Genomic DNA, 13,077 nt, shown 5'->3' with positions numbered 1-13,077 from the left:
TTTGCGTTTTCTCTTAATAGAGCTGTTACCTGCTCTTCACCATCTTAAATAAAACTCACCAGCTGGAAAGAAGCCAAACCACTTACAAGCAAACCTATTTTCTTTGCTATCCTTTTATCTTTTCCTAAAAGGCCCCCCTCACTTGCCTTCAGATGCCAGCTCTAGAGGGTTCTTTAAAGTGGGAGGGAGAGGGGGCAAAAGCAGAGGTGAGATCTCTAAACCACCTAACTGTGTAGGAAAATCGGCCTCTCTTCTTTCTTCCCAGAGTAAGTAGTAGGAGAGGGTCCACATTGCCCAGGGAGCTTCAGGAGAGGGGCCCCTCTGGCAACGCCCTTGCCCTGCGGGGCTGGGGCTGGCTCACCCTGCTTGGTTTCAGGGTGGCAGGGAGGACCCAGCTGCACGGTTTCTTCTCTGAATCCCGTTGTTAAAGGTTCAGTTGTTTGGGCTAATAGACGGCTCCACTTAAATAAGCCCTGGTCCACTCACAAGCACAGCCCGGCTGTGATTGTGTAATTCTGTGACTCAGCCAAAACGGCTGCCCTAGGGAATCGTAATTTCGAGAGATGGAAGAATGACAGGGCCTTGCAGATCCCTGGTGATGTAGGGAATTGGATGACCCCATGCCAGGGGGAGACTGGTCTTGATTAGAAAAGGAGTGACCAGCAGACGGTCTGGACGCCCAGGTTCACCCGGGTCACAGCTCATCAGGGGAAACTCTCCAGCCAGCCGAGGGAGGCAGAAGAAAGGATTTTTTTATTTTTAAGAAACAATCAAAAAATAAGAAAGAATAGTTTATTTTATAATTAAATAAAAAATTAATTTTAAAATTAAAGAAATTTCAGAGGAGCAAAACTGCTTTACCCTAGATACCGTGACTTAAAACTGTTGGATCTTCTAGAGGCCGACCCGGTGGCTGAGTGGTTAAGTTCACACGCTCCACTATGGTGGCCCAGGGTTTCACCGGTTCAGATCCTGGGTGTGGATGTGGCACCGCTCATCAAGCCATACTGAGGCGGCGTCCCATATGCCACAACTAGAAAGACCCACAACTAAGAATATACAACTATGTACCAGGGGCGCTTTGGGGAGAAAAAGGAAAAATACAACCTTTAAAAAAAAAGATCCTGAAGGTCCGTGTTCTCAGACTGGACACTCATGTCCCCCAAGATGGGGCCAGGAGCAGCCCATCCGGGGTGGGTGGGGTGGGGGCTTTCTCTCTCTGCTTAGGTTCTGGAGGGAGGGCGGGTGGGTAGGTGGGACATGGGGCTGACAAAGTCTCTTTCTGCAAGTCTATGCTCCTAGCTTGCTCTCGACCTGCTTATGGAGAATAATATACTGCTTTTTGCCAAGGCTATTCCACTTGGCTCTGGTAATTATAGAGTTTATGAAGAAAGAAGAGCTAGGGAGCTTGATTTTACATTTTATAAGATTTCCAGCCACGAGGTAGAGAGCTAACATGAGCAATTATCTGTGCAAATGTGGACAAGTTACAAGTCACTTCGTTTTCTGAGCCTCAGGTTTCTCATCTACAGAACAGCAGCGATTTTAGTCTTATTTTATAGTGTTGTAATCATATGCCACTCGTCCTCCAGCATTTTCAACCGAGGGCACGTAGTGAGTGTTGGCTGTAGAGAGGATAACGAGGGGAGTAACGGCTATTCTCCTGAGCCAGGCACAGACTCTCCGCTTTGCTATCTTGTTTAATTCTCAAAACAATTGTTTAAAATAACTATTTTCAACCCGTTCTGCAGTTAAGGCAACTGAGTTACAGGCATATTTTAATTTGCCCAAGGACACACAGCTAGCAAGCTTCAGAACAAGTGAGGATTCAAACCTAGGCTGGCTGGGCCCCGAGGCTCCACGAGTCCCACGTCTCTGCCGCCCAGCGAGCCCCTTGTCACCTCAGTCCTCTCAAAGCTTCCTCTGTGCTCCTATAGCCGTTCTCAAAGCTTCCTCTGTGCTCCTATAGCAGCCAGCCTGGGCTTTTGCGGTGAATTTCTCCACATCCTGATTTTTTTTTTCCTTTCAGCAAACTTCCCTCTGCTAGTCCCTCCTTCGGTGTAACCTCGTTGGCTTTGAGGACACGCCCCTGGAAGGCCTGGACTTGCAGGGCCACCTCTCCCCACCCTTCCCTCTGCTTCGGTTAAAGTGTCACCAGATGCCTCTGGTTCACTCCCTTTGCTTTTAGCCCTCACAGGGGCCAGAAGGACCAAGGCTGGGCCCAGAACTCATCAGTCCTGGGGTGGCAGTGAAGGGGTCTTGTGGGGGCACTGACTCCCCTACAACCCCTTCTTTGTTGGGTCTGTTGGCAACAAAAGAAAACAGATTTGGAGAATGAAGAACTTCTGGTAAGACCTTGACACTGGAAGGAGTGGCGGGAAGACTGGGCTGGGGGCGCTCAGAACCAAGAGTCTGTGTTTTTGCAGAGGTGATAGGATGAGGAGGTGAGGGGAGAGGTGAGGGAAGAGACACAGAGAGGGAGAGAGAGACAGATGAGAGAGGGAGACAGGAAAGAGCAAGCTTGAGAGACAGAGACAGAGAAAGGGGGAGAAAGAGACATCGCCTGAAATGGAGAAGCAGAAAAATGAAGATGGAAGAAAACAGAGACAAGGACATAGGTACAGACACAGTGATAGGTAGATACAGAGAATGTGAGATAGAGAAGCAACAATCTCATGATTGTTTTAGAGTGGGAGCTGAAAGCGTGAGAATTCGTTAAATCTCTCAAGAAGATTTCAAAGTCAAAATGGAAAAAATAGACTATTCTGAGATTTGATCACCTGCATCAATTAGGTTTACCACATTTAAAAATATTAAAGTTGTCCCTGTCTGGAGGGACTCCTGTTTGAGTCATTTTTCTTTTCTCCTCTTCAGGAAACTTCCGGTTTTCTTCTTTGTATGCAGTTTCCTGGGTCCCCGGGCACGTGCGGCTGTCAAGCGTCGCCCAAGTAAGGGCTACAGTTTCTCGATTGTGAAGTATGACTTCTTCCCAGAAAGGACCAGGCAGGGCTGTGGCTGAGTGAGGGTGCAGAGGCCCCCGTGGTCCTTCACACCCTCCTCTTCCATCCTCTTTGGCCGCAGGTGCAGCCTATGTGATGAACGCTGGGTACGGAGAAGAAGTCCTGGCTGTGATCAGAGTTGGCTGGAAAGACAGTGTGTGTGCTCCAGTGCCTAGCACAGTGCCCACCTGGTTCAGGTGGTGATGGGTAGAGTTGCATGGATGGATGGATGGATGCACAGAAGCCAATAATATGGGGTCAGGGGAGGTGTAAAGAGTTTGTTCGATGTACTGGGATGCTGGGCGAAAGCTTTGTAACTAGGAAATGCTTTTCCTGAGGTCTAGGAAGTCTCTGCGGGAAGGGGAGTCTCAGCAGGGCGCTGGAGTTGGACTGTTACAAGAAGCCTTCTGTAGTGGTGAAGAAATGTTCCCTTCCTACAACTTTTCACTTGTGCAAGGAGCACCCAATTTCATTCCATAATTTCTCATCGAGTTGAGGGTTGAATTCCTCAGGATTCTTTTCTTCTTCTCGTTACTCTTCCCCATTTTAGGATGCTAGCCATAGTCTAGTTGGGACCCTTATTTGATCTCTTGGAATAAACTTATTAAATTAAAAGCATCCTTTATATTTTACTTAGGGTGAGTGAATCCCAAGAGTCCCCCGAACCCCTTCTGTATTTGACACAGATTCCTAAGAACGCCAATCTCCAGAAGTCCCACTGAACTGGCTCAAGGCTGGCTCTGGATTCTCTTAGGAATTCTAAAACTTGTGGTGTCTAAGGAATATTTTCTAGCCCAAACCACCAGAAGTTTTCCAAGCAGACTTCTGACACTGTGCCATTCAGAACATTGTGCAGCTCTGGTTCCAAAAGGAAAAAATTCCTAACTTCCCCCAAAGGAATGCTTCCTGGGCACAAATTATTTGTGCCTTGCCTTACTTCCAAGATGAGTCGAAGATGAGTGAATTATAATCATAAAGTCATAGAGTTAAAGCCAAATACACGACTTAAAAGCAAACAGTTTGGTGTAATACTGTACTCTAAATGGTTGCTCAGCTCTTCTTATTGAAATGTCCCCGCGATCCCTGTAGGAGATGAGGTAGGATGACACTCTCTCTCTTTTGCAGGGTTCCCTGTCAATTCAAATTCTAATGGTGAAAATGAACTCTGTCCAAAGGTCAGGATTGGCCAAGATGATTTACCAGGTGAGTAGCAGTGTATCATATGGAAAATGCCTGCTTTCTACAAACCCAGCTGATACATTCTTTTATTGGGGAAGGTTGTGGACAGGGGAAAAACCAATCTCACTGTGAACTTTTTATTTTGTGTTCCCTTTCTGTAGGGTTTGACCTGATTTCTCAGTTCCAGGTTGATAAAGCAGCATCCAGTAGAGCGATCCAGAGGATCGTGGGATCAACTGCATTACAAGTGGCTTACAAACTGGGAAATAATGTAGACTTCAGGATTCCAACGAGGTAACGTAAAAACTTCTACCTAATTCCGTGCCTCGAATGTATCTTAAAAAATGAAAAGATACCCAATGTTAGAAAATCTTCTCATGCTCACTGTTTCTTGGATCATGATTTTGTTTAAAGATGAAGGAATGTATTTACCTATCTATCTTTAGTGCCTGAATATGTGAATGCTCCTCATGTTTTCAGTATGTAATTTACTTTCCATTCCAGGAAAAAAAATCACTGAGACCATTATATATTGATTCAAGACATGTTCTTATTACTTTGCTCTCTGTTTTTCTATAATTTGTCTGGTTTTGACTGAAAGGACCCTCTGTGAAATGCGCCAGAGGTTAAGCATAAATTTACCAAGGAACCACGGAGTGGCTAGAAGGCTCACAATGGTGCTGTTCAAGCTTCCTGGTGCTGAAATGGAACCACACATCCAGTGCTTGGGCTCCTGGCAGGAAACGAACAAAAGTAAAACTAGAATAATGATAACAGAAACAACGGCAGTGGTGATAATTTAAAAAATTCTCCACTTCATTTATCTTTCTTTGGAACTAAGGCTTTTACTCCTTAGGTTATTTGCAACTGAGGTGCTTTAGTGCACATGCAAGGGTCGAGTCATGCTGTTATGAACCAGCTCCAGGGTTTCAATTTTATATCACCTAAATACCTGATATGTGATTATTATGGTTACCGTATATTTTAGTGCACTGCAAAGAAAATAGAATTAAGATTTCTTTGGTAGATGAACAAAAAAATTAGGACATTGATAGAAATTAAGGTGTAAAGATAAATAATGATTAAATAGGAAAGTAATTGGTCAAATTAGAATATTCTGATATAGTGCCAGACTGCAGATAGGAATTCATGTTTTGAACATACTGTATTTTATAAAACAATAATAGTGCACTATATAAGCTCTTTTTATAAGTTTACTAATTAACATTACATCTCATCCTCATCATACTACTGTGGTGGGGACGTTATCATCCATGTTTTATAGAGGAGGACTCTGAGGCCGGAAAGTGGAAGTGACTTGCACAGGGTCACAGGGTTGGGAGGCGCTGGGAGGACTGAAGCCTAGGTAGAATGGCTTCAGAGGCTGCGCTTCTGACCCCTATTCGGTACCAACCCTAAAAACCCTTCACTTGGAAAGACTAAAGGTGTGATAACAGCTGTTGAAGTTTTTTTTGCTTATATTTTCTTTTCACGTACAGAAGTCCTAGTTGTGTTCTTAAATAATCTTTAAAAACCTTTCATTTTTTCTTTAATAAAATAATTAAACATGACGCAAGACTTCCAATGCTGACATAATTATCTCTTCTATAATTTAAGGTACAATCTGGACTGTCATTAACTCTAAATTCAGAGAGCGATCAACTTGAGGCCACAGCCTCCCTATCTCCTGCTCTGCTTTGTGGCTGTTCTTCTCTAAGCGCCTAGAGCTATCACTTAATATTTTCCACAGGCTACAACCAATGTCCCTTATCCTCTGTTTCCTTGACTCTCTGCCCCTACGAAGACTAAAAGCTCCTGTTTTACTGGCAAGGCTTATTAAGAGATGAAGAAAGAAGGAAGGAGGAAGTAGAAGATAGAAATAAAAAGTGAAGGAGGAGAGTCGGAGGGCTGAGACAGATGGAGTCCCAAATAGGAAATAAAGTCTACTCTTGGGAAAGTTACTGAAGCTATCTTTGCTTCAGTTCCCTCAGTTTAAAATTAGGAATAATAATAACTATGTTACGGAGTTATCCTGAGGGGTAAGTGTTAATAAGTGGAGAGGGCTTGAATCGAGCCTGGTACATGGTGGTTTTAGATAAGTGTTCACTCTAAGTAGCGGAGAGAGTGCATTCAGATGGGGTCTTTCTCCTTAGCGGAGTCTTTCTTTTCAAGCTGCCCTCCAAGTGTTACTCCTTCAAAAGCCAAGTGGCAAGAAAGGCAGAGACTTGGATTGTCTCAGACCACTCAGGGAGCTGACTGTCTTGGTTTAAAGGGAATTTCTATGCTGGAGAATATAGGCTCCAAGGGGTGAAAAGAAACCATGAACGGGATCTTCATGAGGGTGGAAAGAAGAGTATGGCACGTGGAGCTAACGTGATAGAGTTGCAATTTATCCTTGTTTATCTTTTCAATTTTTTTGAAAGACTATAAGACAATTTTTTGCTGCTTTTTATTCTTTATTTTAGGCATAATAGTTTCAAATTCTCAACTCATACTTACAAACACGTTGTGTTTGTTTGCCTAACAAATGCAATCGTTAGCTTTTCTTTGGGCTAAGGTCATAAGCAAATCTTTCAAGGTCTAAAGAGTTCTTATCTTTTATTCAAACCCTTATGGTTCTCCTTTTAAGGTACTCTGTGCAGACTGTAACATAATGAAATAGATCATTTATAGATCTAGCTTCTTTTTAAATTATGTATGCTGTCAAGTTTACTTATCGATGTGCACAGCATATTGCAAGAACAGAATCTCAGGTATTCCAAACAGACAATGGGACTGACTGTTCTATAAATCAGACTTCTGAGGACTTTTAAATGGTCTTAGGTATATACAAACACACATATATTTTATTAATTTCAACACCAAAAGGAATTTTCTCCTCTTACCATATTGACATGCTGTATTAGCCTAGTTTCAAAGATAAATAACATGATAACCTTGATTATACCTGTATACACACACACATACATTATCTTCATGTATATGGAGAAAGAGAGACAGATGGATACCCTTGTTTTAACAATATGTCTGTAAATGAGTTGTTCTTCTAGCAACTTCAACCACCACCCCATTTTTGAAAAAGTTTTTGACATTGTATAAACAAGTCAGAGAGAAATGGGGACATTATGTCCTATCCTACTTCCACATAATCTCTGCTCATTTAGAGGGAAAGACTGGACGAAGCACAAATTGGGAGAGATTCCTCAGTTAACCACATGACGTCTTTGCAAAGAGTCACTTAAGCAAGTTACTGAGATTTCTAGAATAAAAACAAAATAGATTTGTTTTTTCTAGGGACTGATGAAATTCTACAGGACTGCTCAGTATATCTGTAAACAAATATATAGGCAACATAGATTTTAAAAAACCTAGAAAAAGAATGCTTTAAAGAAGGGAAGAAGGCAAAACACTGGGATTTATCTTCCTTCTATGAAAACCTCACATCTCCACAACAACCATCTTGGATAAAAAAGATGAATAAATTCTTTGAGCATCTGGTTAAATCCAGATCATTAATTAAAAAGAATATTCTAAGGAATCTATTCATAATTTAAAGGAATACTTGTCAAATTCCACCATTGAGTAAAACTTTAAAACTTATCTTGTAGCTCCAAATTAATTGAGGTCAGTTAAATGAGATGCATAAACTTGCAAGAGGTTTTATAATTATACAATAGGCAATATATTATACTGTCATTAATGAACAGGATTTCTTTTCTAGAGGTGATTCTGGTGTCTGTGTATTCTGGAAAATCTGAAGTCAAAGAAAATATGACAAACAGCATCTATATTGAAAACACGTAAAAATAGATGTGGCAGACATTTCCATTCTGGGAAAATAGTTCTTGTATCATTTTTTCTTCTTTAGCTCCAAACAGAATCTTTTAAAATGTACGTGTTAAAATTCTCCCATACACTTAACAGACATAAAAGATATTTAGTGAATTGAAAACTTTGCAATGAGTATAGTACACATCATCAGTGATCATTAAAAATGTGTAGTGACAAAGGAATTCACCCAGTATTATACATAAAAACGAAAATTTGAAAATAATGGCTGAAAGAAGTACCTTGATGATGTAAGTACTCAGATAAAAAGTTTCACATTTTTTATTTTTATAAAACTAACAAAGCAATGAAATTTGTTGACATAATTGACCCATTTTATTGAAGGTTTACAAAAATATTTGCAGTGAAAAAATATATGTTCCTTTATGTTATTATAAGGGATGGTAAAGTTTTATAGTTAAAGTCAAAGTAAAGATAGAAAATCTTAGCAAGTTAAGTAGTTTCCCTTATTGCTAAACAATCTTGGATCAAAGGAATTTTTTAGGTTAGAAATTCTTGACCCCTCTAATATGGTTTAGTGTAATTGGCAGCAACACATCGGCCAATGCAATCACTGTATGTGCTGTTTGTTTTAGTTATAACAGATTAAATCAGCATCCACTTAGATATTTCTTCTTGCCTTTCTCTTCTTCACTCCTCACAAGAAGGGGGCTATATAACAGGAATTTGACCTGAAGGAAGGTTATTTGGGACTTTGGGTCCTGGTCCATAACCGTTCTCAGAAATGTCAAATTTCGTTATTTAGCAAACAATTTGCATCCAGTTTTCCTAGCATTTCTTCCTTACTTCGGCATTTTTCTATACTTAGAAGGAGAAAAGTACAAGGATGTAACCTTCAAGCTGCTGGAAAATGATGTTTACATTTAACATGTCCTGACTTTTTGAAACGTCCATCTTCAGCCCTCAGCAGCTTGACTTCCGCAGAAGAAGATCCAGGCAGTTGCTGCATCTGCAGCTCAGTTCCCACGTAGACTGGAGACACCTTAGGGACAGCGATGGTCTCATGCTGCCATTTAGCAGTAAAGGAAGGCAGTAAAGGAAGGCAGCAACGAGCCAGACCTGGTTGTCAGATTGAGGAACAACTCGGTCAGAGCAGGGTATTAAGAACTGGTCACCTTTCCTTTGTCACACCTCCAGTGACAAACAACCAGCTGGTACATTAACATCACACTTTGAACTCTCTGCAAAAGATGAACATTCTCAGTGGGAAGAAGCTTCTCAAATCTGCACGGTCACTGATTCTCAAAATGCTTGTGTGGGTCTCAAATATAATTTGAAGGGGAATACCAAGCAATTATGGAAATAGCAAATAATCCTAACATGTTACATTAAAATAAAAAATTTAAAAGCTGATTTAATTAAATGGTTTCATAAACTAGCGGAGCTGATTTGGATTCCACATGATCTCTTTTTTTTCATTTGTGGAACAAGTGTTGCCAAGAACTTTGCAGGAATGTGTTTTTTGGCTGAGATGGAATTGCTGAATAGTAGCTCTTTAGGTAGCATAAATAGTAATATTGTTGCAATTAGGTGGCATAGGGAACTCTCCCCAGCCATGAGGGAAGGTTTTTTTTTGGATGTGTATTTTAAGATGAAGCGTTAATGTACATGAATGATTGGACTTCTGTGAGGGTGTTTATGAACATCATGAAAGAACAAATAGTGCATAGTTTTTCACACTGTAGCCTTTCTCTAGGTCTAGAATCTAAAATAGCATAAGAAGGGAATACGGTAATATGCATGGGTACAGAAAACAAGATTTAATTTACTGTTTTAAATTTTACTCAGGCATTTATATCCCAGTGGATTGCCTGAAGAATACTCCTTTCTAACTACTTTTCGGATGACTGGGAGCACACTTAAAAAGAACTGGAGCATTTGGCAGATTCAGGATTCCTCAGGGAAGGAGCAAGTTGGCGTGAAGATTAATGGCCAAACGAAATCTGTCTCATTTTCCTACAAGGGATTGGATGGAAGTCTCCAAACCGCAGCCTTTTCGAATTTGCCCTCCTTGTTTGACTCCCAGTGGCATAAGCTCATGATTGGCGTGGAGAGGAGTAGTGCTACTCTCTTTGTTGACTGCAACAAAATTGAGTCCTTACCCATCAAGCCGAGAGGCCCAATCGACATCAACGGCTTTGCTGTGCTGGGAAAACTCGCAGATAATCCTCAAGTTTCTGTTCCAGTAAGTATAAAACCATACACTGTGGTAGATTAAAATAAAACCAGATCGCTAAAAATTAATACTTCAGACATCTTTGATAATCATTGAATGTCTTAAATAATGAGCAGTTATTCATTTTTTAAATTCATTCATGCACTTTTTCAAAGAGCCTCTAGTGCCTGTTTTGAGCATAGCATATACCAGATGGAATGGGGAATCAGAGGAAGCTGAGTAGATGGCTCCTGGTCTTGAGGAGCTTAAAGTCTACTTGGAAGGTGCTACACGTCTGCCTAGAGCATCCAGAATTCTTCTGAGGCCACTTAAAAGAAATCTATCCTGGTGTGGTACATATTGTATGTACATCACTAATGAGAATGTATGAGGTAGGGTTGCGATGGGTGGTAGATTCAGTTAGTCAAGAACCCCATGCTTTGTGGAAGCAATGCACCTTGAAATGGAAGGATTTGAATTGGCAAAAGAAGAGAAGAAAGTGTATTCTAGGAAGGGGCATTAAAGGAAAAAGAAGTAGAGAATGAGTAGGCCACATCCAAAGGTCTGGAGACTGGCTGGTTTGGATGAAATGCGTATGTGTGTACATGTGCCCGTGAGGGGCTGGGGGTGAGGGATGCCAATCAGTGTAAGAGACGAAGTTAGCAAGCCATACGCTGTTTGATTAACAAGAATGAAAATTATATGGATAGCACAATATTTATTTGTTAAGAAGTACATAGGTCTTGCATGGCATACTATAAAAGGAAAGGAATTTAGAGTTCTGTGCATGATTCTACTGTGAAGATCCAAGGATACAAAGGTAAGGAATTATATAATGACACAATAATTATGTGAACTAATACCATATAGTTCTACCATTTTGAATTGGTAAACTTTCACTGAACAATCCTTTAGAAGGAGATTTTATAATATTATGACAGGAATTTTGAAGATATATCTTAGAGGACAAGTATTCTTTTGGGAGAAACTAAAGAATTTAGAGCTCAATAAACTACTGATGCTTCTCTCTCTCTCTCTCTCGTATGGAGGTGTTAAATTCTAGTCACAAAGCTCATATCATGGAGTGTAGCAGGGGTGATACAATGATTTTGAATGGTTTCTGTGCATTTCTCCAAAGAGAAAAAGGTTATCAGACATCTCAGTAATGGAATTGTTCAAATAACTTATGTTCAAGGGAAGAATTGTGATTAGTGTGAAGGGTAGTGTGAAATTTCTATATTCTGTGATGGACAGGAAGCAATTTGTAACTGCCACATCACTGCCTTGGCTTGTAGAACTTGAGAAAGTATTTCTTCAAGTAATGAGTTATCACACCTCAAGTGGCTGGGTTAGAAAGCCAATGCGCCATCTTGAAATTTTGTGCAGCAAGATCTTTGCAGTGGCACTGGAGTGGTTTTCAGACAACACTGAACTTCTGCAACACATGTCATTTCTGGACCACAGGTGAGAGGGAGGAGACCCTAGGGTACCTCCTCACTGTGATGAACGTCAATCAAGTGCTTGTAAAACTGATTATTAATTCATTGGCCTTGAAAAACATTTCAAGTCATGATAATTCTGAATTCTAGGATGCTATTAAATTGTCTGATTGACAGAATGGTAAAGTCTCAATATTACTCCATTATATTATAACCTAGCCAATAATATTATAGCTAATCATAGGTTTTCTGCTTTGCGCTGTCTCACATCACAGTGGAGACCAGTTGGGGCCAGTTATCTTCTATTTTATTCTGCCACATGCAGGAATGCCACAAAGAACATGGCAGCTGGTGTTAATTTTGCTTCTGGTCCACCAAGGAGCTTTTCAAAGCCAATGCGCTGTTTGCTGTTGTTAGTGCCATCCTATCAACTCTGACTTCTAGTGCCCCGGTGCACAGCAGAGTGGAACCCCGCCTCATCTTTTTGTGCCATCCTTTCACCTTCTGCTGCTGTATCATAAGATGCTCTGCTGCTATTCATAGGGTTTTCATGGCCAATTTTTCCGGAAGTGGGTGGCCAGGTCCTTCTTCCTAGTCTGTCTTAGTCTGGAAGCTCTGCTGAAACCTGTCCATCATGAGTGACCCTGCCTGTATTTGAAATCCTGGTGGCTGAGCCTTCAGCATCACAGCAATACGTAGCCGCCCCACTATGATAACCGATAGATGAGTAGAGTGGTTCCTTGACCAGAAGTGACCCCGGGCCATGGCAGTAAGAGCACAGAATCTTAACCATGGGACCACCAGGGCTGGCTCAGTATGCTGTAGCCAATGTTAACACATTTGAAACAGGCATGGAGAAGTTTTGTCCTTTATACTGAATTTTGACTTCACCAAAAGGGAGCATGAAAGAGGCTCGAGCCTCGTTAAAGTTCCAGATTTGATGATGTGGTGGTGGTCTTAGTGACAATAACTGAAATAGATCAAGGTGATAGGCCAAAAAAAATCCTACTTACATCCAAGGACTGACAGTGACAATGTCAAAGTCAAACTTGTCACCAAAACGTATTCCTCAATTTTCACCCTGTATAAGATGAAGTAGAAAATTCTATGTAAGTAAAGCTCATATATGCTTTTTTAGTATCTTAATACCTTTAATATGCCAACTGAAAGTCTTTAAAATACTTTCATTCCCGTTAACTTACTTGATCCTTCCAACAATTTTGACAGCAACCACAGACAGGATTGTCTCCATGTTTCGGTGGAAGAAGTGACCTCACATAGGTTTCTTGGCTTGTAAGAAACAGTGTTAGGCATACAATTTCTAACCTGTGTTATTTTATGCTATGCCAACTAACTTTCCTTTGAGAAAGACCAAAAAAACCCCCTGTATAACCCCATATTTTTCCTTATAAAGCATCTCATCATTCTCATTTTGGAAGGTATTTGCAACTTGCAT

At 40.9% G+C, this 13,077-nt stretch overlaps 1 protein-coding gene across 1 annotated transcript in view; it reads left to right on the top strand.

Moving 5' to 3' along the window:
• Window positions 1-2,303: 2,303 nt before the first annotated feature.
• COL9A1 (collagen type IX alpha 1 chain) overlaps window positions 2,304-13,077 on the top strand; it is an 82,214-nt gene continuing 71,440 nt past the window's right edge. The window contains exons 1-5 of the mRNA XM_070245774.1: window positions 2,304-2,348; window positions 2,875-2,948; window positions 4,125-4,202; window positions 4,340-4,472; window positions 9,816-10,212. Coding sequence (XP_070101875.1) covers window positions 2,335-2,348; window positions 2,875-2,948; window positions 4,125-4,202; window positions 4,340-4,472; window positions 9,816-10,212 — 696 coding nt within the window. The 5' untranslated portion in view covers window positions 2,304-2,334. The remainder of the gene's footprint in view (window positions 2,349-2,874; window positions 2,949-4,124; window positions 4,203-4,339; window positions 4,473-9,815; window positions 10,213-13,077) is intronic.

The sequence above is a fragment of the Equus caballus genome, chromosome 20 (assembly GCF_041296265.1).
Source record: "Equus caballus isolate H_3958 breed thoroughbred chromosome 20, TB-T2T, whole genome shotgun sequence".
Taxonomy (NCBI): domain Eukaryota; kingdom Metazoa; phylum Chordata; class Mammalia; order Perissodactyla; family Equidae; genus Equus; species Equus caballus.
This window is presented reverse-complemented; position numbering and strand designations above follow the sequence as displayed.